The 23,747-nt window shown below is 41.6% G+C and overlaps 1 protein-coding gene across 6 annotated transcripts in view; it reads left to right on the top strand.

The window, feature by feature from the left end:
- Positions 1 to 1,285: 1,285 nt before the first annotated feature.
- Positions 1,286 to 23,747, top strand: part of LOC128426582 (rho GTPase-activating protein 23) — a 61,039-nt gene continuing 38,577 nt past the window's right edge. For 4 of the 6 annotated variants that reach the window (XM_053413523.1, XM_053413522.1, XM_053413527.1 and 1 more), the window contains exon 1: positions 21,427 to 21,572. In XM_053413523.1, the coding sequence (XP_053269498.1) occupies positions 21,519 to 21,572 (54 nt within the window). In that variant the 5' untranslated portion in view covers positions 21,427 to 21,518. Of the gene's footprint in view, positions 1,853 to 21,426; positions 21,573 to 23,747 lie in introns of those variants that run through there. The other 2 variants (XM_053413525.1, XM_053413521.1) reach the window with 2 other exon arrangements.

The following is a 23,747-nucleotide window of genomic DNA, read 5'->3' as shown; positions in this document are numbered from 1 at the left end:
AGAGTGTGACTGTCTCATTGACAAAGACCAGTATACAGAGACTACAATTGCAGATAAATAAACGTGCAATGGCGTAGAAACTGTACTTGCATTTTATAAATTTACTTTTACAGTCTTTTCTTCATAAGCTAGAGACGTAGCATTAACAGTGTGTGATTGATTAAATCTGTTTTACACAAGTGTGTCGTTACACTAGGGATTGTTGAGTGTGTTAGTTTTGTATGCAGTGAATGGGAGAGAGAGGGGGGAGGAAGCTGGCACCGGCAAATTAGAACTTAACAGTATGGTTGAGCAATTATGTTCACTGTCTGCTGTATACAACTCCCAAAGACGAAAGACCAAACCAAGTTCCCACCAACCTCGGCCCTGGAGCAGAGCACAAAGTCTCCCCTGGGCTTTTCGACTATGGTCTAGAGTCTAGACAATGAGCCAGGAAGGGTTAACAATTGAAGCGGGAGAATTCCGAATGCTGCATTTTCACTGGAGGGTTCCATTCACCATAGAAATACTATAGAATCAATTATTTCAGGTTTTAGTACTTCATTCTGCATTTTTGATATGTTTACTGTCAGTTCAAAGGAACAACTGTCATATTCCCTCACCCGGGAATGAGGGCAGGAAGGTGAAGATTCAGCCCTGCTTGCCTGCTAGTAACACAACTCTTCAAAAGGTTGCAGCAATACCAATATTTAGAGCAGCAACCTTGGTGTTCAAATGTGTTCATGTTTTTGAATTCCTGACTCTGACAAGGTAATTCACACGAGGGAACAATCCCAGGGAATTTTCAGTAGTGGAACTAAAACAATGAGCTGAAAAGTGCTAAAAATGTTGTGAACAGCTGAGATGATGATAATTCTCCATCGGTTTGTAACTACAATTGACCCTATTCACACAATTATCAAGATTTGTTAAATATATGTTAAAATATTGATTCTTGCAGCACTAAATGTCTTTTTCACAGGTTTTACCATGTCAGTGTGTGTAAGTCTCTGACCACATCGAGACAATAGATGTATATAATTATTAAACTTACACTAAATTACCATAAATCCCTCTCTGTGTTTCTCTTTAAGCAGCAGATCCATGCTGCATTGTCAGTTTACCAACACTGGTCCTCAATGGAAGTTCATGAACTTCATATACTGGAGCTCTATGAAGGAATGAATGTGACAGCTGCTGGGGGAATCCTACTACACCATCAGGTCACATGGTACACACACACACATGCTCTATCCCGCTGATCCCTCCACCCCTCCTCTTCACTGTCTCTCACTAATGCTGTGTACAGTTACAGAGGGGAAAAAGCAGGAGGGTTTTAGTGGTGGGGAGGAAGAGGGGGGGTGGCAGCTGAGAGAGAGAGAGAGAGAGAGCTGCGAGGAGAGGAGGAAAAGGAGAGGCAAGAGCAGTGTGAGCCCAGATTATAACCAAACACTCACTGAAACGGGGAAGACAGGAGCGTGCAGGGCAGGAAGAAAGGGATACAAGCGCCTGGGACACACTCTCTCTCCCCCTGTGTCAATTGACAAGACAGAAAGAGGATTACTCACAGGTTGTGGTGAGAGAGAGAAGAAAGAGACTGTGTTCCAAGGAGCAAGCATTTCAGAGGACGGTGCTGTAACACAGGAGGAGGACAAGGAGGAGGAGGAGAAGGAGGAGGAGGTGTAAGTGAGCGTGTGGGTTCAAAACACACAAGCAAAGCCAGACGTGTGTGAGTGTGTGTGTCTGTGTGTGTATGTGAGGGAACTATCACAATCAAAAGCCCAACATCGTCTACAAAGAACCAGACTGACGTTTGCCAAGCCATGCTGAGAACCAGGAGCCAGCCGAAGTCCTGCTGAACACCATGGCCCAGGTGAGAGGAGGCTCACACACACAAACACATGAAGTGCAGGAAGGGACACACACTCTGCTGAAGTTTTCTTCCGCTGTGGAGTTTCTGTCCTCGGTCTCTCACATTACCTAAATGCACGTACAGTACTTTAGCACAGGCCTTATCCTGGGGTGTTTGACCGAGGTGGGAGCACAGGTCCTCTGAGCACACAACACCTCATAGTGTCAGGACAACTGTTATAGAGAGGATTTGTTTCACCACGGTTCTCGAAAATAGCTTTGCTTGAAAATACAATTGCAACTTTTCACTCTGGCGATCCAGAGTGGACGAGACTTTGAATTTGGGAGAGTTGAAGTACAAAAATATACAAGAAGAGATAATGAAATGTTACTTGCATGGACCCAAGGCTGGACTTTGTGGTATTTTTAATGGTTTGATATTTGTTTGGTAATATTCAACACTAACAACAAAAATGGAAGTCAAACTTTTTCTGTGTAAAAATATTGTTGCAGAAGCCGTGCATTTTAGAATTTGAGTTAAAACAGGAAACTGTTTATTTTTGCTCATTTGTGGAAACAGTGTCTCTGCCTTGAGTCTCTGGAGTGCACGTGTCTTTCTCTTTACAACATTTAAGAGGTTCAATTTGTATTCACTCAAACTGTTGAAGCTGAGAGATAGCACACAAATTCACTACTGATATGTTACTGTTATGACAACACATGCAGAGTCAGCACCTGTACATCCAGTGCTGGGTGTGTGTGTGTATTGACTTTGTCAATACAACCGCAGGAACTCTGAGGAACTGCAGTGTACCGAGTACGACAACAGAAACAACTTTTTGTGCTTGTCTCTGTGCAAAAGAGAGAGAGAGAGCGAGCATCTCTCTCAGACTGAATCAGTGTTGTGTATTTTTAGCCAGTTGGCTGAAGTGATATGTTTTTTCTGTCTGGGATCTGCATGAGTGTATGTGAGGACTGTGATATTGAGTGTGTGGTCTTTTCATAGTGTGTGACAGTAGTAAGAAGAGAGCATGGGAGGTCTGTGGATTCTTTATGGTATGTGGACATAGAGGACAGTGTATCCTCTAAGATACAGGGCTCTATTTTAACAGACTCAGCTCACAGTCTAAAGTTGAAGCTAGTCATTCCATTCATGTCCAAATCTACTTTTGTTAGTTTAATGGCAGAAAAAGAGTTTGCCGTGCCAGGCACATGGTTCATGTGGGTTGAGTGTGAATTGGGAGAAAATAAAACAGAGTGGCATCTTTTATTCTGTTTTAAAGTAGGCTGGCACTTTATTGGATGAATCTGTGGTGAGCGCGTGCAAAGGAATGATGGTTGGAAGATGGTATCTGATGCTCACAACCCACATTCTATACATCCCCAGCCATTCTATAAAGAAAAGCGGTAGGATGGATTACTTGACACACGCAGTGGCACTTTGAACCAGTGACTGGATCTTACATCATACCCAATAATCACATTACAAGTGAACGTAAAACTTTACTTTAAACGATCCTGAAGATATAAACATAAAAACCACATGAACCAGGTCAGAACATTAATTAGACTAAAATAATGATGGTACATTTAATGAGGACACTTAACAATCCCATGAGCCTTTGCTCTCTTGTCCACTGTCCAAGAGAAAACTATGTGAGAGCATGTTACTATCTTGATGATGAGCCTTAAAATAACAGCAGAATACTGAGCCACTGACTTCAGAGGAGGATTTTGTTGGTCAATGACTTTCCACTGCCTCAAGATATCAGTGCACCAACAATGCACCTGACCTCACCTCATTTTAGGTCCAACACGCACACGGACGCTCAGAATGTGAGTGAATTTTCTGTTGCGCTGGATTGGAAAATGAAAACTGCAATTTTATGAAGCTAGTAAAGACACTTACATAATACTCAACGTAACTTTATAAGAGCCAAGAGTGTTTGAGGGTGGGACAATTCCTTCTGCCTGGTAGCTTTACGGAGAAAATCATTAGTCTGAGTGTGCATTGTGTTTTTGGTGCTTGTGTATTAGTGTGTGTGTGTGTGTGTGTGTGTGTGTGTGTGTGTGTGTGTGTGTGTGTGTGTGTGTGTGTGTGTGTGTGTGTGTGTGTGTGTGGAAACGTCAGGATATCCTGCTCCTGCTCCTGTGAACACACAAACACATTTACTGGAACCAAAAGGCGACGGAGGAGAGCTGATCAACTTTCCAGCAATAACATAAACACTTCTGAACCACTGGCTAGAGCTGGACTAGTACACTTTTAATGTTATGTTGTGCTTTTTACGATACTATTGCTCTATACTTACCACACAGGCATCTGATTGGTTGTGGCTCATAACAGATACAGAGCAGACAGCAGAACAGCAACAGATACAGATAAAGGCCATTTTGAAATGTATGAATTTATTTGAAAATTCAGTCCTATACTCACTAAATGCATTGCTATGTGACTCACAGCCCTTTTACAACAACTCTCTCTCTCTCTCTCTCTCTCTCTCTCTCTCTCTCTCTCTCTCTCTCTCTCTCTCTCTCATAGATAGATGGATGGATGGATGTGTCTGATCATTATTATGTTATAACACTCAAATGTTTAATCCAAATTAAATCCTGCCCCAAAACGTGTAATGAATTATCCTAATGGAAAATCCCATTCACTATAAAATTTTACTCTGAATCAGGTTAACAGTGCAACACTTTGAGTATTCGACATGTATATATAGGATGATTAAGTACGCTCTGAGTGGAACAGTGAACTAAGGCACTACTGAAAAAGAGCATTCATGCTTAAAAACCCTCCTTAGATAAACATTTAAAAATACATATCCTGTGAAACAGCGGAAAGGGCTTTGTGTGCTCTGGTCAACATACATGAGTTTTTACTGTGTGACTCACTGAAGTGACATGTCCTCTGCAGCGAGTCCAGTTCAGCAGCCCCCTGTCTGAAGCCTCCCAGCCTTATAGCCAGTTATAGTGCACTGTCTGCTTGTACTCTAATGGGATGTTTGTGTGTGTGAGTGTGTTTGTGATAGAGTGTGTGTGTGTGTGTGTGTGTGTGTGTGTGTGTGTGTGTGTGTGTGTGTGTGTGTGTGTGTGTGTGTGAGTGTGTGTGTGTGTGTGTGTGTGCGTGTGTGCTCTTACATGTAGATTTCATTCAGTACACTGCCCTTATAGAGGCTGAGAGATGGGCAGAACGACAAAGGAAACAAAGACAGGAAAATGGCCATAGGGGCAGGCTTGTGTTTGAATGGATAGGTTACAACCAGTAAAAATTCATTATAAATATGGACCAAGCTATGAGATATAGATATGTTAAGATTCCACTTGTGTAGAGATTATTTGAAGTCAGAACAGACCCAGAAAGGAAGTGACACCATTGTATAGCTTAATATCCCTACTACTAATACTTCTGCTCCTATCACTGAACAGTCAAACACACAGTTGTGCTTGGCAGGTAGTTGGACAAACCCTTCTTCTCTGCTCAAATCGATGTGGGGACGGTTACTTGAAAACTTACTGACGCCGATTTACCCATGAAAACATGCAACACATTACTTTTCAAATAACTCAGCAACAAAACATATCACAGAAGACTTTGTTACTCGACAGCACTGTCAAAGGTTGCTTTAAACAACCCCACAGCTTCCACACATCAATGCAATATGAAGGGAGAAATTGTATTTCAACATTACGCAGCCCTGAGTGTTAGCTGGCCCTCCAGCTGCTAACATCTGTTCTGCCGCAGTGGATTCACACAGCTCTCCTGCAGTCGCATCCTCAGGGACTCCCCTTCGACCTTGGAACTAAACCAGGTGGATCCTGAAATAACAGCCTGACTGGGATCAGTAACTGCAGCCGCTGAATCTGTACTAGCTCACACTGCTTGTTACTGAAAATCACATTACTTTTAAGTAGGGTTGTAAAGGGGCGGAACATTTTCGATAAATTTCGGGACACTTTCTGGAAACTTTCTATGAGAAGATTGAGCTGGGGAATTTTGGGAATTTTGAAAAAATATATATATTCACAAATTAAACACTGCGCAATAAAAACATAATTCAAAACTCTATTTTAAAGATGAATGGAATGCAGAACACGCTGCACGTTGAATTTCAACCCTGCACTGTGCATTTCCCCATCACATGCACAGATAGATGCCAGCATCCTGCACACTACAGCAGGGCTATTGAGGCCTGCTGTAGTGTGCAGGACTAGTCAGGTAAGTTTCTATGATATTACTGGGGAAAATATATTATATCTCTGGCATTGCATTAGTGTTTTTTTACAAGCTTTTTTTCTCATCTTATTCTACAGAACACTTCCACGTGCACTATCTCATGTGTGGAGACATTTCACCCCAGCCAATGTAGAAGGAAAGGCTGTGTTAAGAATGACTCAAAGATCCAGAAGCATATAGTCAAGTGCCCAAAGTTTCCTCAGGGCTCAAATCAGCCTATGACAAAACGTCTATATGTCTATATTTTTGTCTGTATATGACAAGGTAAATACAGCGAGTATAAATGATCCACACAGTTTTTTTCCGTATATTCCTGTATATTCCCGTAAATTCCCATGGAAAGTTTCCCACTTTGAATGTTCCCGGAATTTTGCAACCCTACTTCTAAGTAATGCAACTGCCCACTGGCTGTACACCTGACTTCAGGGGGTACAATGAAAGCTGTAGCAGGTTCAGTGTCTCCTCAGGAAGTACCGTTGCATGGTCACCTGTGTTTTGTGGTCACAGACAGAAACACCAAAGATGATGATAAAAGGCTTGAATCCTAAACAGGGGAGCGACAAGTGAAACAAGAACCACGACTGCACACTCTGTATTCATTTTCTGATCAATATGAGCTTTATATTGTCTCACTATCGTTTGTAGAGATATCTTGGAAAATGTGATTCTCTGACCATATTTTTGTCCCTTCACCTTTTACTGATAAGTGCCAAATGTGGTTCACCTGGAGATATCCTCACAAGCAGTATTTTTTTACATGAAAATATGTGATAATGGTGCCTGTGTGTAGACAGCTGTGCTGCATCAGCATCATCATATACCTGTGAGATAGATGACCTCACTAAGCATCTGAAACACACACACACACACACACACACACACACACACACACACACACACACACAAACACACACACTGGTTCAGAGATAGTGGCCCACCCCCCAGTCTGATTTTCATGTGTGTCCAGTGTTGTGTATATTATATCCACGCTCAGTTCTGGGTCATTTTGTCCGATGTTGTCTTTGCACAACTTTAATATTTTTTCATAAATATTTGTATTTCTGCGCCATCATTTCCTGAGGAAAAATAATTTACAGTTACACATCTGCAGTGAGTTTAAATTCACAATGTTGGTATCCTGTCAAATCAGATGTGTTTTGTGGCACTACAACATCATGGCACTACATTCAATACAATCAAATTCAATTGTATTTGCATAGTGCCAATAATATACATTATCTCATGACACTGTACATTGGGAGGTTGAGACCTTAAAAATGATAGAGAAGGGGGAGAGAGAGGAGAGAGAGTCCAGGAACAGTTGTGTAATCATCATATTTTAAGCTCTTTCAGAGTGGTTGCTATAATGAACCATCCCCCCATAACATATTAGAATATCCATGTATTACTCACATGGTCGCAAAGGTCTTACTGAGGACAACTAAACAAATGAGCCGTGCTCAAATCTGCCCAGTGATGTCATCTGTACACATACCAACGTTGCAGTTTAACCCGACGAGCAATTTGTATTTACCGGTCAATACTGTGCTCAGTGTCAGTGTTTTCTTAGAGTAGACACTACCCTTGCTAAACGGTTTTGTCACGCATTGACATCCTGCACTTTTAAACGTGATTAAGTCTGTTACCGAGTCCAAACATCATGAAGTGAGACACAAAAGCATTGAGGGGCTGTTTTCATGGTCAGGCCTGTGATCCACGATCCCAGCAGCCGACCTGAGTCTTATCAGCACCCAGCAGAGCAGAGGGGAGGAGAAGGGGGGGAGCGAGACAAAGAGGGGGTGAGGGGGGGGCACAAAAGAGATCGGGGTGGGAGTGACAAATTATAATGATATCACTTCATTACTACTGATCACATTCAGCTGCGGCAGACTGAAGTCTTTGTGCCGCTCATTGAGACATGTTATTGCGATAGCATATGTTCCCCCCTCTGCTAACGCTGATGCAGTCAGTGATGTCCTGCACTCTGTGGTGAGCAGGCTGCAGACACAGCACCCACAGGCTCCCCTCCTCATCTCTAGGGACTTTAACCATGCCTCTCTCTCCTCCACTCGGCCCATTTTCACCCGGTACGGCACATTCCACACTGGAGACGATAAAATACTGGAACTTTTCTATGGCAAAATCAAGGAGGCATATAACTCGACACCCCTCCCTACCTCCTTGGAAGATCATCATCAAGGATCATCTCCTGCCTGTGTACAAATCTGAAAAGTTGGTCCGATGAGATGGATGAGGCTCTGAAGGACTGTTTCAAGTCAACTGTGTGGGAAGAACTCTGCGAGGATCATGGGGAGGACATTGGCAGCCTCACAAACTGCATTACAGATTACATTAACTTGTGTGTGGAGAACACTGTACCCACCAGGACTGCAACAACAAGCCATGGATTAATCCGGACATGAAAGCCCTCCTCAGGGTCAAAAAGAGGGCTTTAAGGTCGGGAGAGAAGGAGCTAAAAGCTGTTCAGAAGGGGCTGGGGAGGAGGATCAGGGAGGGGAAGAGCAGCAACAGGAAGAAGATGGAGGCCCAGATGCAGCAGAACAACATCAGCAGTTTCTGGAGACGGTTTGAAAACAATCTCTGACCATAAGAAATCTGATTCTCAGGCTGTAGGGGACCAAAAGTGAGCAGCTTGAACTTGAACTTGTTCTTCGACAAATTTGATCAGGCGCCTTCCCCTCCCCACCCTGCCAGTCCAGCTGCAACCTCCCTCACCTGCTCCCCCAGTACAATGTCCCACCTCCTCTTCCAAACCCCTTTCCACAGCCCCCAGCTCTTAGTCACCAATCACCACCGGCCTGGCTAACATCCCGGGAATGGATCATGCCAGCACACTCTTTAAGAAGGGCCAGAGCAGACTGTATCTACTAAGGAGACTGAGGTCCTTTGGAGTGCAGGGGACACGCCTGAAGATATATTATGACTCTGTCTTCTTCTTTGGAGTAGTTTGCTGGGGCAGCAGCATTTCAACTGCTGACAGGAAGAGACTGGACCGACTGATTAGGAGGGCCAGCTCGGTCCTGGGATAACCCCTTGACCTAATGGAGGTGGTGGAAAAGGAGGAGGATGATGGCGAAGCAGTTTTGTGTGATGGACAACCAGTCCCACCCCCTGCAGGACACCATCACAGCACTGGGCAGCTCCCAGCAACAGACTAATCCATACTAAGTGTCTGAAGGAGAGGTATCGCAGGTCTTTCCTTCCTGCAGCAGTACAACCAGCTCCCTGTTGAACTACACACACCCATTATGGACTGCACTTTAATTAACTCTGGTTTAACTCTCCTAACTATGAAATATTCAGTGTTAGTGAAATACATTGGTTCATGTGTATCCATTCACTGTACATGCATATTCCCACACTTTCCCCATGGTGAGACTAATAATGGATCCTGGGATGGCACGATTGTTCACTTCAAAACTTAAACTGAGATATCTCGTGATCAAAATGATTTGGCCTCACTTTTGGGGGCCTCTCATGTCATCCATCTTTATTCACAAGCTATAGATCAAGTACCTGCACGACCACTGTAATCACTGCTAATGTTAGCATTCTAAAAAGCTAAACTAATGTTGTGTTTATGTGGCAGGCAATGTGTTAACATACATCAGCATTGTCAGTGGCATCATGTTACATAACCACTATTTCTAAGTGCAGCTACAGAGCTGCCAGCATGGCTGTGGGCTCTTACTGCACACTCCACTGATTCCCAATGTCCTCACAACCATTTGACCTGTCCGCACAGGAGGACAGTGGCCAGATACATCAGTCTGAAATCAATGGAATGTTTGTTTGACACTTAGTATTATTACTTTTTGGTAAAAAAGTGCATTGAGTGACCATCTTTAAAAGTACAAATTAATTTTAGTTTGCTGCAGTTTGAGCTGTGATGAGCTGGTCCGTTCATATTTATGTTCGAATGACAGGTTGAGCTGTTCCTTACTCTAGTCCCCTCAGCATTGCATGGCTAGCTATTGACCATTGGTTGTACATTACTGTTCAAGATGCATTTTAGGAAACAAAGATTCCACTATAAAGGTTAAAATATTAAAATATTTAGCAGAATAAAAATATGCTTTCATTTACTGATTGATTAATTGTATTTCCTCTGTCCACCACAGTCCTCTCTGTCCATTCTTAAACTGTGGAACTTGTAGTGAGAATGTGGGCGTTGTGATGTGACTAGAGATGTATTGTTACATTAGATGCAATGAAAGCATATTTGGTTTGACATGCATTTTGAACGTTTGTATTCTTGTATATTGGATAATAAGACTACAGGGGTTCATGATATCAACTATTCTCTCTACCTCTGACCTCTGGTGTTTTTCACTGGCTTCAGTTTGTTTTGCACATCTGTCCTCAGTCAGCCAGAAACCATCTGGTGTTTCACTGACCTGATCCGTCTCTGCCTCCCACCTCAGAGAAACATGCACCCAGACATTTGCAGCTACATCGCTATGCAAGACAAAAGTCACAGCAGCGGCTGCTGTTCACTTTCATATTTAAAAATAGCACAAACTCAGCTGCTATGAATTTCACTGCTGCTTGACTGCTGATCCTCCTTTCTAATTAGAAGTTCCTGGTTTGACCTCTGTCTTCTCGCTGCAATGAAAACAGAAGAGCGTCCAAGTCTTTTCCTTAAGGCTCTCACACTCTGGCCTTTATAGAAATTGCATTTACTTTCAACGAGAAACCAACAGTATCAGTGGGGGTTAGTATTACAGTGTTATTTCGAGAACCTCAGTGTGGTGAAACACCAAGACATGAATACTAATGTCTTCAACGTTCTATGAGTGCTTGAGTATGACACTTTGATCACTGACATGATCGGAACGATGAGATATTTCAACTAAAAGATACGAGCTGCAAACCCATCTGATATCACTTCCCTGTCAAGACAGTTTCATGTTCAGTTTCATCACATTAGCCCTTTTTCAGACACGTCGTCAAAAGGACACACACATGAACAACACAGGAGAAGATTCTCTGCTCTGACGCATTCAGAGCACCAACACATTCTCCAGAGCATTCAGTCACAGGGTGGCATAGCAGGCAGAGTGTTCGTTTTCACCGGATGCAGTTGCTCATTTGCAGTTTTAATAACACGGGGAACACAAACATATTTTTCGAGGGCATCATGGACATAAATGCCGTTGCATACATAACATTACATAATTCTTATTATGTTTAAGGAGCTAACTCCTCTTTATACTCCTATCATTGTGACACTCACTGACGTAGAGGAAATTAACCCTCTGATTCAACTCATAACCTTCAGGTCATGCCGTCATCACACACACACATACACACCACACACGGTCAGTGCTTAAGCAGCTGCTCCTCATTGTTTGCCCATGAATTCATGGGTTTAGACAAACTTCACTAAACAATACAGTGGAATTCATGTGGCTGATTTAATGAGGGAGATATGTGGTGGTGAAAAACAATCCTAGTTTTTTTTTCAGCTGTTGTTTCTACCGTGCTCAGATTTGATTTTCATCTCGCCTCTCGTCACCCTCAGCGTTTCCTTCAAAACAAATAATTTTTGGCGGCCGAGCAAAGGAACATATCATGCCAGAGACTATATGTTTGTAATTAACACAAACAAGCTGAAATCTGTTATGATAGGAAGGCTAATCAGGTTTTGCTGCTGTTGTCTTACTTGAGGTGTGACATGTGCTGTGGTCCTGCTGGGCTGATGTGAGACATCATCAGTGTGATGAGCACCATGGCTCACACACACAGCAGCTGATGGTACCATCTGCGCAGTAACACACACACACACACGCACATCTATCTACCTGTAATACACATACATCATTACACACACTCACACATCCCATCATGTGTGTGTGTGTGTGTGTTTGTCGGTTTTCTGCTCTGCTTCATTCAGCTACATCAGAGCTTTAAATAGAACGATGAAAGCCTTATTTCAGTCGAGTGTGTGTTTGCTCCTGACCTGATAATAGGTTTCCTCCAGAGTGCATCTCCCTGAGGGTCCTCCTGAGAGAACATGGCAGCTGTGTGTGTGTGTGTGTGTGTGTGTGTGTGTGTATGTGTAAATGAAGTGGTTCCTCCTGCTTCCTCTGAACTTGTATCTTGAAGTTCAATTTCCTTGTGATGGTTAGGTTTACTCACCCAGTGAAAACATTAGGCTGTGGAGGAGCTTTGTCAGGTCTAAGAGAATGGCCCTTATGATTTCATAGTAATGTCACCAGGGTTGTCGTAGCTTATAATAAAGGCATGTGTTGAAAGTTTGACATGTCTCATGAAAAGATGGTACTATTAAAACAGGATATCTTGGCCTCTTTGATTTGGTGTTGACCAATATTGATTTGTTCATTACATTTAATTGAGGTTGCACAACTATATTAGTTGCAGCCAAATTGCCCATACCAGCAATGAGCCGGGCAAGGAATGGTCAACATTTTGAATATTTCCATCTAGATGTCAGCAAATACTGAAGCCAAATGGAGGATGGAGTACAGCCATTTTTAACATATCTTAAAAGTGAAAGCTGCACGTGACTAGATATACTGGCCCCAAGTAGCACAGCCATTAACCTGCAGGAGGTTTAAGTCAGGTGACTAAGCCGAGCTGGCACCAGGGGCGTAAATGCAAACCCTTCCAGAGATTTTGCGTGTCAGGATGCAGCGAAGGCCAGAGAAGAGTTGTGTGTGTGTGCGCGCGCGCGCGCGTGTGTGTGTGTGTGTGTGTGAAGCGAAGTGAAGTGACAGAGTGCGCATGTGGATGTGAGCAAGGTGAGTGGTGGTGGGGTTTAAATCCAGCAAAGGCTCTTGTGTAATTATAAGTGGGCCTATGCTATGTGAGATTGACATGTGCTCTCTGTGAGGATCCAATACTGTATATTCCGCATATGGATGAATGGAACAGAGGGGATTTCACAGCTCATCTCAACATCCGGTGTTGGTGTTGGGATCGGGATTGATAGGAAGACTTAAACTATCACTATTCTTTACCAGTTTTACATTAAAACATTACAACTACCAAAAAAGGACAATTTGCAGAGATCATGAAAGTTTGATGATGTGTGTTTGCTTAATGATTTGTTTTCAATGTATTTTTGCTTTTATATTATTGTACTGGAAAATAATATGTTGTATTTTGGTTAAATTTGTCACAAGCGAAAACATTTACATATGGGCAGCTGCAATTTATTTTGTTGCAAGTATTATATACAAAGCTAAAAGTAAAGCATACCACCATTTACAAAACAAGAAGGGTATTTTTGAAAGGAATAGTTTAAATATACTATACATACTTTCCAACTCAGATTCATATCAATACTTTGTGGAAGGTGTTGTTAACCCAGTTTTCATAAAGACTGGTTGCAGCTTGCTTGGCTTTGTAGCCTATGGTTGACTATAGGTCCACCACTAATTCTTAAGCTCGGTAATTTACCTGATGTTGTAGTTACGTGCTGTGTAACCAGTGAAACTGATGATATTGATAACATTTTCTTAAAGACATGTTGAATATGTATTTCAAGCATGAACCACAAGCTCAGGTTTCAGAAAATACTTCTCTTGTCATTTTATTCAATGCTCTGAGTATTGTAGTGTATTGTACAATTAGGTTGTTTCACAACTTAAAACAACCTGAAACAGTTTTCACTGATTATGTAAGGCTTAGATGCAAAACAAGAAGTCACAGTTAAATTCTAAGCAATGTTTTAGTTGCCACATCATGATTCATGATGGTGCTGTATCATGATTCATGTTGAGTGGTGTCTGTGATGTTTCACCTGCTCCTTTAGCTCTGTGTTTAAATCTGTCTCTGAAGCAGTTAAATGTTCCAACATGATGACCTGCTGCTTGCTGCCGAGCAGGTAGAGACAGTGGCTTTATAAGAGGTGAGAGTTGTCAGAGTTAACTGTACAGTAACATTATGAGACAGAACAATGTGCTGCAATATTTTTATAGATGATAAAAAGCTCAGTAGAGGTAGAGGACCAGATAGATTTGATCGTAATTCTTAGTGTGTTTGTTGCAATAACATCATCCATCATAGCCGTCTTTGTTATTTCAAAAAACACACACTGCTTTAAATACCCAGGAGCCAGACTTAAGTGGAAGGAGAGCAAAGTAGTCCAGTGTTCACTGAACAGAAAGCTCACTTACTGCTGGCTGGAGGACAGATTTTTCTTTTGGATCGCAGTGTCTCTCTTCGTGGTTGCAGACGAATGCTGTGATACAAAATTGTTACCTTGTGTAACTTCAGTAAACTTTGGTGAAACTTGTCATTTGCTTCCAACTCCACAGAGTACATGAAGTCCAGAGATTGAAGTGTGTTGTTGCACTGTGGCTGCGGGCGAGTGACACTGATGTGAGGTGATTATTGAGTCTCTCTCTGAAGCTATAGAGGCCTAATTCAATCAGCAATTTACTTGTGATCGGGCCAGGACAGCTCATCCGTGGAGACACGAGTGGATCTAGTGTGCAGCCTTTTAATAGTGTATGCACGTGTTAATCTGAGCAAACTCTTACTCATATCAAACCCCACTTTATTCCTCTTTGTGAGGAAAAGAAGAGTCATTCCCATTCTACAGCATCTAATGGTCAGCTCGGCCCCCTACTGGCCTTCTTGCATCACTGCGTGCTCTATCCATGGCTTCACTGAGGATTAGATGGATTAGATATTTAGCTAAAATCTCCCAGTGCTGTTGTAAACAGACAGATGGGTGTGCTCCCCACCCTCCCCCAACATCAAGCACACACGCAAACACACACACAGACACACAAAACACACACACACACACACACACACACACAAACACACAAACACACACACATATACACACATACATGCAGTCTCACACTCACCAGCCTCTCTGCTTTCTTGCCAGGCCACAGAATAACAGAACACAGACAGATGTTCTATTTATTTAAGACTTTAATTTTTAAATAAATATATCCACAGATTGAAAGATAATTTCAATCCTATTTTTATGGTCTCTTATTTATAGTGTTTACTTGAATTCATGGAAAATATTTTTATTTGTTGAAGCTAATAGATATTTATTCTAAATTCTTTGTTTTTCCAAATGACCAACAGACGCATTTGCTCATTGCCTCTGCAAAGGAGGATGTTATTTCCGTTTGTTTGTTACAAGATAGCACAAGAACTACTTAACTGATGTTATTGAAACTTGGAGGAAAGACTGGGGCATGGGCCAAGGAAGAAACTATTCAAGTTTGGCATGGATATAGATAAAGAGACGGGTCCAGGATCTTTTTAATCACTTTATATATCCAAATAAAAATCCGGATCTAATGGAATTAAATGTGGTTTCATAAAGGGGCTGTTGGGCCTTGGCAGAGGACTGCACTCCATTTAGTGACCTGGTGTTAACATCCATCTTGGTTGGCAATGTGTGCATGCATGCTTATGTGTGTGTGCATGTGTGTGTGTGAGGGAAGGAAAGAGACAGAGAGAAAGCAGGGCAAGGAAGGATTTTTTTCTCATTTCCAATAGTACAAAAATAGAAGTTGGTTGTCAATGTTAACACTGTGTTGGTGATCACGAATAAATGACCGTTATGAAAGACTAAGAAGTCTAAAGAAATAGAAAAGAAAACACCTTTGGATTGTTATTAAACATTAATAGTGACTCAGGACACATTTGTGTTCAGGCTGCCAAAGGAATGTCGTCACATATGTTCAAGACCACCTCTGAATCAATCAATCAATCAAAAACAAATCAGCACAGCAGGAGACATAGTTTATAGTAGTTTTTAAATTATTAAATTTGATAAGTATGTTTGAATGAACACATGTAACTTCAGGAGGGTAGAAATCATATGGTTGAAAAATTATTTTTCTTCTCACTAAGTGAGACCAGTTCAATTATTGGGACTATATCCTGGCCAGCAATGGCCGTGAAGATGAGCGCACTCCAGGCAAAAGTGTCTGTGTTGCTTCACAGTTAGGTTTTAAATCAAACAACTTAACCTGCTTTACAGACCTGAAAACACATTTTGTTGTTTTGATCTGTGGCATCACTTGTAAACTACCCATTACCCCTTTGCTTTGTTTTTGCTCATCTCATCAGCCTCTTGCCTCATAGTCACAAGAAAATGGGACTTTCCGGCTGTTCTGATTCTCCATTTGGTGAAAGGACGGGCAAGAGTCAAAGTCACCATCTGCTGGAAGATTAGACAAAATAAACTCCAGCATTAACACAAATACATTTGGTTTAAAAAGGTGATATAGAACATATATCACTGAAACCAATCTTATTAGATTCCACAATGTTGCAATAAAAGATAAATACATAAATCCACCTCTCCGAAATCCCAACACTGGCACCAGCCACTGTTGTGGGCAGATTTATGACTGTACAGTCTCTGTGGCAGGAGGTGAGGGGAGGATGGAGGAGGACAGAAGGTTAACTGAGGGGGGAGGGGCATGAGGTACATGAGGACAGGGGGATGATGGGAGGACGTGGAGGTTGCGTCTCCACAGGCCCCCTGCAGTGGGGGTGAAACTCTTTTCAGAACAATGCCAGATTAGTGCCTCCACATATGCACTCACACACACACACACACACACACACACACACACACACACACACACACACACACACACACACATCCTCCTCCTTCTGCATCTCAGCAATCATCACTTTCCAACACAATGTGTGGATTAAATCCTCAGCAGCCTTGTTTTTATTGGAGCACAGGGGTGTTAGGATAAACACCAGAGGGTCTCGTCGTCAACAGTGGGTTTGGATGTAAGAAAATGTTGAAAACTCTTTGTTCAGGGATGTTTTGAGATCAACCGGGACGCTAATCTCTTCTGATGCAAAATCTGATTAAGTAATTCCAATAAATCCCCAATCCAAATTTTGGGGTAACATTTCAAATCAAACAAAGACGAACAGGGGACCATCACAGCAGGAATTCACAAACACACTCAGTAAATAAAAATGTTTACACTTATTAAGCAGTTTTAAAGCTTATTAAACAGATTTTTTACATAGTTGTGTGTTTGTCTATTTGTCTGATATTGTGTTGCTGTTATTCAGCAGACTTTGCAGGTTTTATTCTGATCTTTAAAGGTTTCATTATCAACCACTGCAGAAAAAAAGAGTAAGAAACAAATCTAATGGATTTTATGGAATTTGGTTTGGAATCTTTGGTGTCAAATAGTGACAAGTGATCATTTGACAAAAATATTGAATTTTGTTTATATTCCTCTTTTATATCCTACGTGGTTGACTCTTTGGTTCACAATTGTCTCCTTCTCTTATTGCTGCGTTGTGGACGTTTATTTATCCTTATACTTTACCAGCAGCAACCGACACAATGATTAGTCAGCAACATTGATGGAAACATCAGTCTCTTGCTTGTGATGTTTGCTCTCGGACATGAAAGGCATATACAGGGACTTTATTTTATTTAACACTTTTCTTATATTATCCATCACTCAAAGTTTTGCAACAGTCACCCAATCACACACACATTCATACTATATGCTGCCCTTTTTCTATCAGGGGCAGTTTGGGGTTATATCTTGCCAAAGGACATATTGTCATTAAGACTGTAGGAGCTGGGGATTGAACTTCTGACAAAACCCATCCAGACTCTGAGAACAGTCAAAACAATGTGTACATTTATATATTATTTTCCACACAGTATTTTCTTATGATTGTTCTTGCTGCACAGTTAGATTACTGGCTATAGCAAGTTGCCTTGTAAAAACCATCAGTGACCTGCATAACTAATTCAACACTTGCTGTGGATTATGTCACAGTGTGGGCTGTAGGACAAAACCATGCTCTTTAAAGAAACAAGAAAAAGCATCCAAGATCCAGATCAGACATCATGACACCGGATGATGTTGGCTGATGAAGTGCTTACATCACGTCCTGTGATCCATGACGTGATGTAAGAGTGATGTAAGCGAGCAAGAAACATTTTCATTTGGAAAAAAGACTAACTCTTCTATTAATTTTTAACATCCTCGTGCCCTACGTGTGTGTATTTTGATCACCTCTTCCTATTCCAGCATAAACAATGATCTTGTCAGTTAATCTCATGGTCATCTGAGGTCCTGGTTAAGGTTAGGCTTGTGCATGAATTGGTCAAGGTTAAGATTAGGTCAAATGATTTGGTAAGTCTATGTGTGTGAGTGTGTGAGTGTGTATGTACGTGCGTGTGTGTATGTGTGTGTGTGTGTGTGTGTCATCATGGCAAAATGTGGTCCTAGAGGCCTCACTTGATGGAAAATTATAATGCAGAGAAATAGTGTGTGTGTGCGCCCGCGTGTGCATGTGTGTGTGTGTGTGTGTGTGTGTGTGTATGAGCAGCGGAAGGCCAGCAGAGGGTGTACGAGTGTGTAGCTAGTTTCAGCCTCTTTCTCTCTTCTCTTTTTCCCTAATCATTTCATGTTCTGTTATTACACAATGACTCTGTGTGTGTTTTTGTGTGTGTGCGTGTGTGTGTGTGTGTGTGTGTGTGTGTGTGTGTGTGTGTGTGTGTGTGTGTGTGTGTGTGTGTGTGTGTGTGTGTGTGTGTGTGTGCGTTCGTACGTGTGTACATGTATGTATATGTTTGTGCGTCATCTTTCCTCTGTCCTGGGGGCACTGTCGGCCAACATCAGCATTGGGCTGCATCTCGCTCCACTGACCATCAGCACACACATACACTCTTCCGGTCATAAGTATTTTCACTCTAAATACCATAACACAGTAGAAGTAGAGAGAGAGAGATTGATAAAAATGTGATGCAAACAAGTTTAAAATTGTTAAAACAACAAAGAAAATAAACAGTAATAATCAGATTTCATCTGTCTTGTATCCATTGCGATTGATTCTTATTGGAAACATTTAAATGCTCAATAACAGCAAGCGATCATCAAGAGTCAGCTGAGAGAAAATGTCATGCAAAAGATGCTTTGCTGAGATGTCTCAAAATCTGCCTGGAGTTAAGGTTGTTATTATTATTTTTATATTTTTAATTCCTTTATAAAGTTTTAATCGAAGAGTTTTATAAAGCAAAATTATGTTGCTCAAATTAAATAGGCAAACAAACTGAATATTCAAACTGAACAATGTATTTCATTGGGTTGATGTGTTTTATATGATATGTAGTTCCACTGTTACTGATGAATCTTAAACTATATAAGCTGTGAAAATGTAACCCATATGATAATAATTAGTTTTCTTAATATGTTTGGAGTCAGTCATAATCAACAGGGCTTTATTTGGACAGTTTTAGGCTTGTGGTTGAGGCAAGGGGAAATTCTTTAAAACTAGACTCACCACTTTAATGCAAAGTTATTATTCATACCTGGGAGATAAACTGGGGACCTTGGTTAGAAGCCGTGTCCAAGATATGCCATGAAGTTTGAACACATGTTCCACCAGTAGATCAGAACCTTTGCCAGCAGATGGAAGCTTAGACAGCAGACACAGCGCCACAGTTCTTTTAAATCTGTCAGCTAGAGTAATGATGACAACGTTAACTTGCAAAAGAATTGACAATTGAAAAATTACAATGACAAGTGTCCATAGAGGGTCAGGCAGTGTCAGGGCAAACAGTAATGGGTGAAAACATAACCTCCTTATCAACCAGACAGGCATCATACAAAGCATGCTGGTTCCATTTAATGTACACTGCTCTATTTGAACTAAATGAGTACTGCTCACACAGATTCAGCAGATCGCAGAGCTTGTAGTGTAGAGCACTGAGTGGTTTATAAGACTGGAAAAATGCCTTATTAACTGTTTATGGTTAAAGCAAAAAATCAGCTGAGGTGCTCTCATCCTGAGGCACTGTTATGAATAGTCTCCCGTGTCCAAAGGTCATTGTTCGAACCAAACTGTGCAAATTGTATCGTTGGTTTACTTAAATTCAATTCAATTCAATTTCATTTGTATAGCATCAAATTGTATTTGACATGATCTGAAGGCACTTTAGTTTGAAGGATTAATTAAATGTATGAGTGATTAGCTTTATACAGTATACATAAAGGACTTCTAATTTGAAGGGCTTTGAGTCGCTTATTGAAGCCGTTTTTTAAGACATGACCTGCTCAGGAAGTCTGGAGAATTGGCTCTAGACTCTTATATCCAAAAACTCTCTTTGCAAACTTCTTTGTCTTTTACGCATTTGGCAATGCATCCTGAGTTAATTGTATTATTTTTGTTAGTTTTGTTTTTGCTTCGTATGGGTGTTAGAAATGTCATCATGCAGTAAACCTCGGGCAAGGGAACTGCACAGTCTGGGGTAGATGTAGTTGAAGGGGAAGCGGGGGGGGATGCAGTTTATTGCCAATGAAGGATTGACGACAGGATGAAGGATTGATGGCAGTGCATGTGCAAGTGAAATGCTCTTGAGCTGTGCATCTGATTCATGTCATGTCAGAGGTCCAGCCCAGAGAGCAACCCATGCATGCACACATGAAACACAGCCCAGTGTTAAACCATCAGCAGCAGAAATACAAGTGAGCATTCTGTTAAAGGTCCTGCAGCCTGCTAAATGTCAGTGTGCACAGCTCTGGCCACACACATCCTCTCACCTCTTGATGTGTTGGTTTATATGAAACTCATGCACCATTTTCCAAACAAAAGCTTTATTTAAAAATAACTACACACGGGTCATAAGTGTTTGTAAATACAAGTGACAAGGTGTATCACTGTTCTACTGCTGGATTTAACAGCTGTTGTTTGCCTTTATATTCTTTCATGTTATTGTCTTATATTTGTTCTGTATGGTTTTATTCCCATGTAATAATAATGATACAACTTTATTAATATTTAATCTCAATATTTTGTATAGTGCAAACTCATAATACATATTATCTTGAGGCCCTTTACATAGTAGGTTAAGACTTTTAAAAATATAGAGAATGATAATAACAGTAACACTACTACTACTACTACTACTAAGTAGTAGTAGTAGTAGTAGTGTATTATTACTACTAATAATAATAATAATAACATCGTGAGGAATATACATTGGTTATACTTTGATATTCGTTTCTCAAATAATTTTGAATGGCCACTCTAGATGATTCAAGTGTATTGATCAGTACTTTTCATATCAAAAGTAATTTATTGGTTAAAATTCAAAACGATCTCATTTTAAGAAAATCATGTGCAGTTAGTTTAACTCGTTACATCCGAAAGCATAATGCGCCTTTATTTTGAAACCCAGCCCGCTGTATTTCCGGTAGTATGGGGTGTGACTGTAGCGGGACGGGACGATCCACGGTGCAGAGAGAGGGGGATCAGAGCAGGGCTGAGTCCGGTGCGTGGTGTCCTGTCCGCGGTCAACTCTGAAACCGTTCACCGGAGAGCAAGGAGCACAGAGGAGGGACACGTGCGCGGGATGGAGAGCGCAGCGCGGGTCTGACCCGTTTCTTTGGACGCGCACACGCTCACACACGCTCACAACCCAATGAATGGAGTTGCTTTCTGCCTTGTTGGGATCCCACCTCACTCAGACACTGAAGTAAGTGAACGGGAGAGATCCCTCTGTTCCACTCTCTTTTCTTTCTGCCGCACTTCTGCGTCTCCTCCTGTCGGGTGAACTTTTTCCTGCGCTGGCTCGGTCCTCAGCTTCACTTTGACCTGAGCTCCAATCTATTGTGTGTTATTCCTGTAATGAAGGAGTCGTGTTGAGGTGACAGGCAGTTTCAGCGGGACGCTACATGTTTTCTTTAACCCTCACACCCATTGTCAGGGCCACAGGGGAAGTGTCAGGTAACTGTGTCAGTCATATACTGTAACCTCGCTGCTGACAGCTGCCTCCTCCAGGAACACTCAACATGCTCAAGCCCTGTGTTTTTGGAGATGTTGTCATTAGTCACCCAATCAAAGAGCAGAATCCCCCTGCATCATTCTGCAGGTGCACGGTGAGGGTAGAAGCCCAACGAGGTTAATTGTGTCTTATGCAACTTGTCCAACTCCAGCTTCGAGTTCAAGCGGCAGGCTGTTCCACCACCTAATGTAAACCCATGAATAAATGATGACGGTTTGAAAGCAGAGGTGCTTCACCAGCAGCAAAATCAAACACTGTTTAATAACCTGCTTCAATAGTCAAACAAATTCCCTTTTCAGCGGCAGGTCACAGGCTGCGTCCGGCAAATAACTGAATAATATGTCCACTGTTTCCTCCAGGAATGGCAGAGATGAGATATGGGTGGGTGAGCAGAGAGACTGGAATGCATGCATTTCCATATGACAGCCCACGTACACACAGCCTATGATAGAGGGCACAATGTGGTCCTCAGTGTTCTGTCAGTGCAGAGAAATTCATTGAAAAATGACGGTAGTTCAGAAATATCTTCCTACGCTCAACAGTCACGAACTGATCAAGGCCTATGGATGCAGGCTGTTAATGCATCACTGTGGTGATCACATATTGTTCTGTCCACTGAGCCTATATGAGCGATAACCTCAGATCACTCTTTCACTGCCGTCAGTGTTGGAATATAAAGCTCTGGTTATGATCTGTAAGAGTCGGACTTGTGAGGTGATTGTCATGGAAGGATGGAAAGTTAGTCTGATCTCTTTTCCAAACCTTTTTTAAGAATTGTAATCTATTTCATTACAGAAGCTTATTTTGAGAGAGCATTTGATGCTACCTAGACAGATGTGTATAAAAATGGAACATCTCATATGGAGCCAGAGTCTGTGCTTTAGTGAACATGGTGTGAAGCCGTGTTATCAACATCCTGCCAATGAACTTGCTTAACCAATCGCTGTCAGTCATGACAATTTTGACCCGTTATACCATTACATAAATAATTAAAACCAACTTATACAAAACATGAACACTTAAACATACATCAGTGTGATAAGAACTACCCAATGACAGAAGTCATTGTATTTGACTTTCTTTAGACCTGGGAATGAGGAGGGATTTATGAGCTATACTGCAGCCAGCCACTAGGGGGGTTATACCGATGTTTTGGCTTGTAAAGTACTCAATATTGGATCAAATTGCCTTGTATTTTCCAATCTGTGCATCGTTTATATTACCAAGGGTAAATATCCAGTGTTTTAATTAGTGTTGTGTACTGAAACCCACTAAAACGATCCCAACACAGATTTCAGTGCCTCATTTCGGTGCCAGAGTGACGTACTGAAATAGTTGCTCTGCTTACAGTCAACATAAACATCGAGCACAAACATAGTGTTACTCTTGTGGTAACATACTCTTTACTTGGCTCTGGCAACACGCAATGTTAGCCTACAGTTACTAAGTAGCTACCTCAATTCGAGTCAACACAACAACAAAATCCCGATGAAAGTGTGGTTGTATTTCACGGTAAAGGATTCCATCACCTGGGACGTGCAGTTAATGTTTGAAAAAGTTGCAGTGTAAAGGGTGGAACCTCACAAACATAATGAAGCACCTGAAAACACACATTTGAGAGCAGAGGATACACAATGTTTGACTCTCTGTGTGACCCCATGCTGAGCACATCAGCCGGCCGCGTCGTAGTTCGTGGCCCCGGCGGTGGGGAGACAGTTAATGAGGAGTTTGGAGGAGGATTATTCTGCTGCATTATAGCTATTAAAAAGCTGCTGTTATTGTCGACCATTATTCTGGCATTCTGGCCAATCTTTCACTTTTCAAAGTATCGAGATAGCACCAGTATCGGAAAAACCCCAAACGATA

This window comes from Pleuronectes platessa, chromosome 21 (assembly GCF_947347685.1).
Source record: "Pleuronectes platessa chromosome 21, fPlePla1.1, whole genome shotgun sequence".
Lineage (NCBI taxonomy): Eukaryota > Metazoa > Chordata > Actinopteri > Pleuronectiformes > Pleuronectidae > Pleuronectes > Pleuronectes platessa.
The sequence above is the reverse complement of the archived record's forward strand: the minus strand, read 5'-3'. Positions and strand labels throughout refer to the sequence as shown.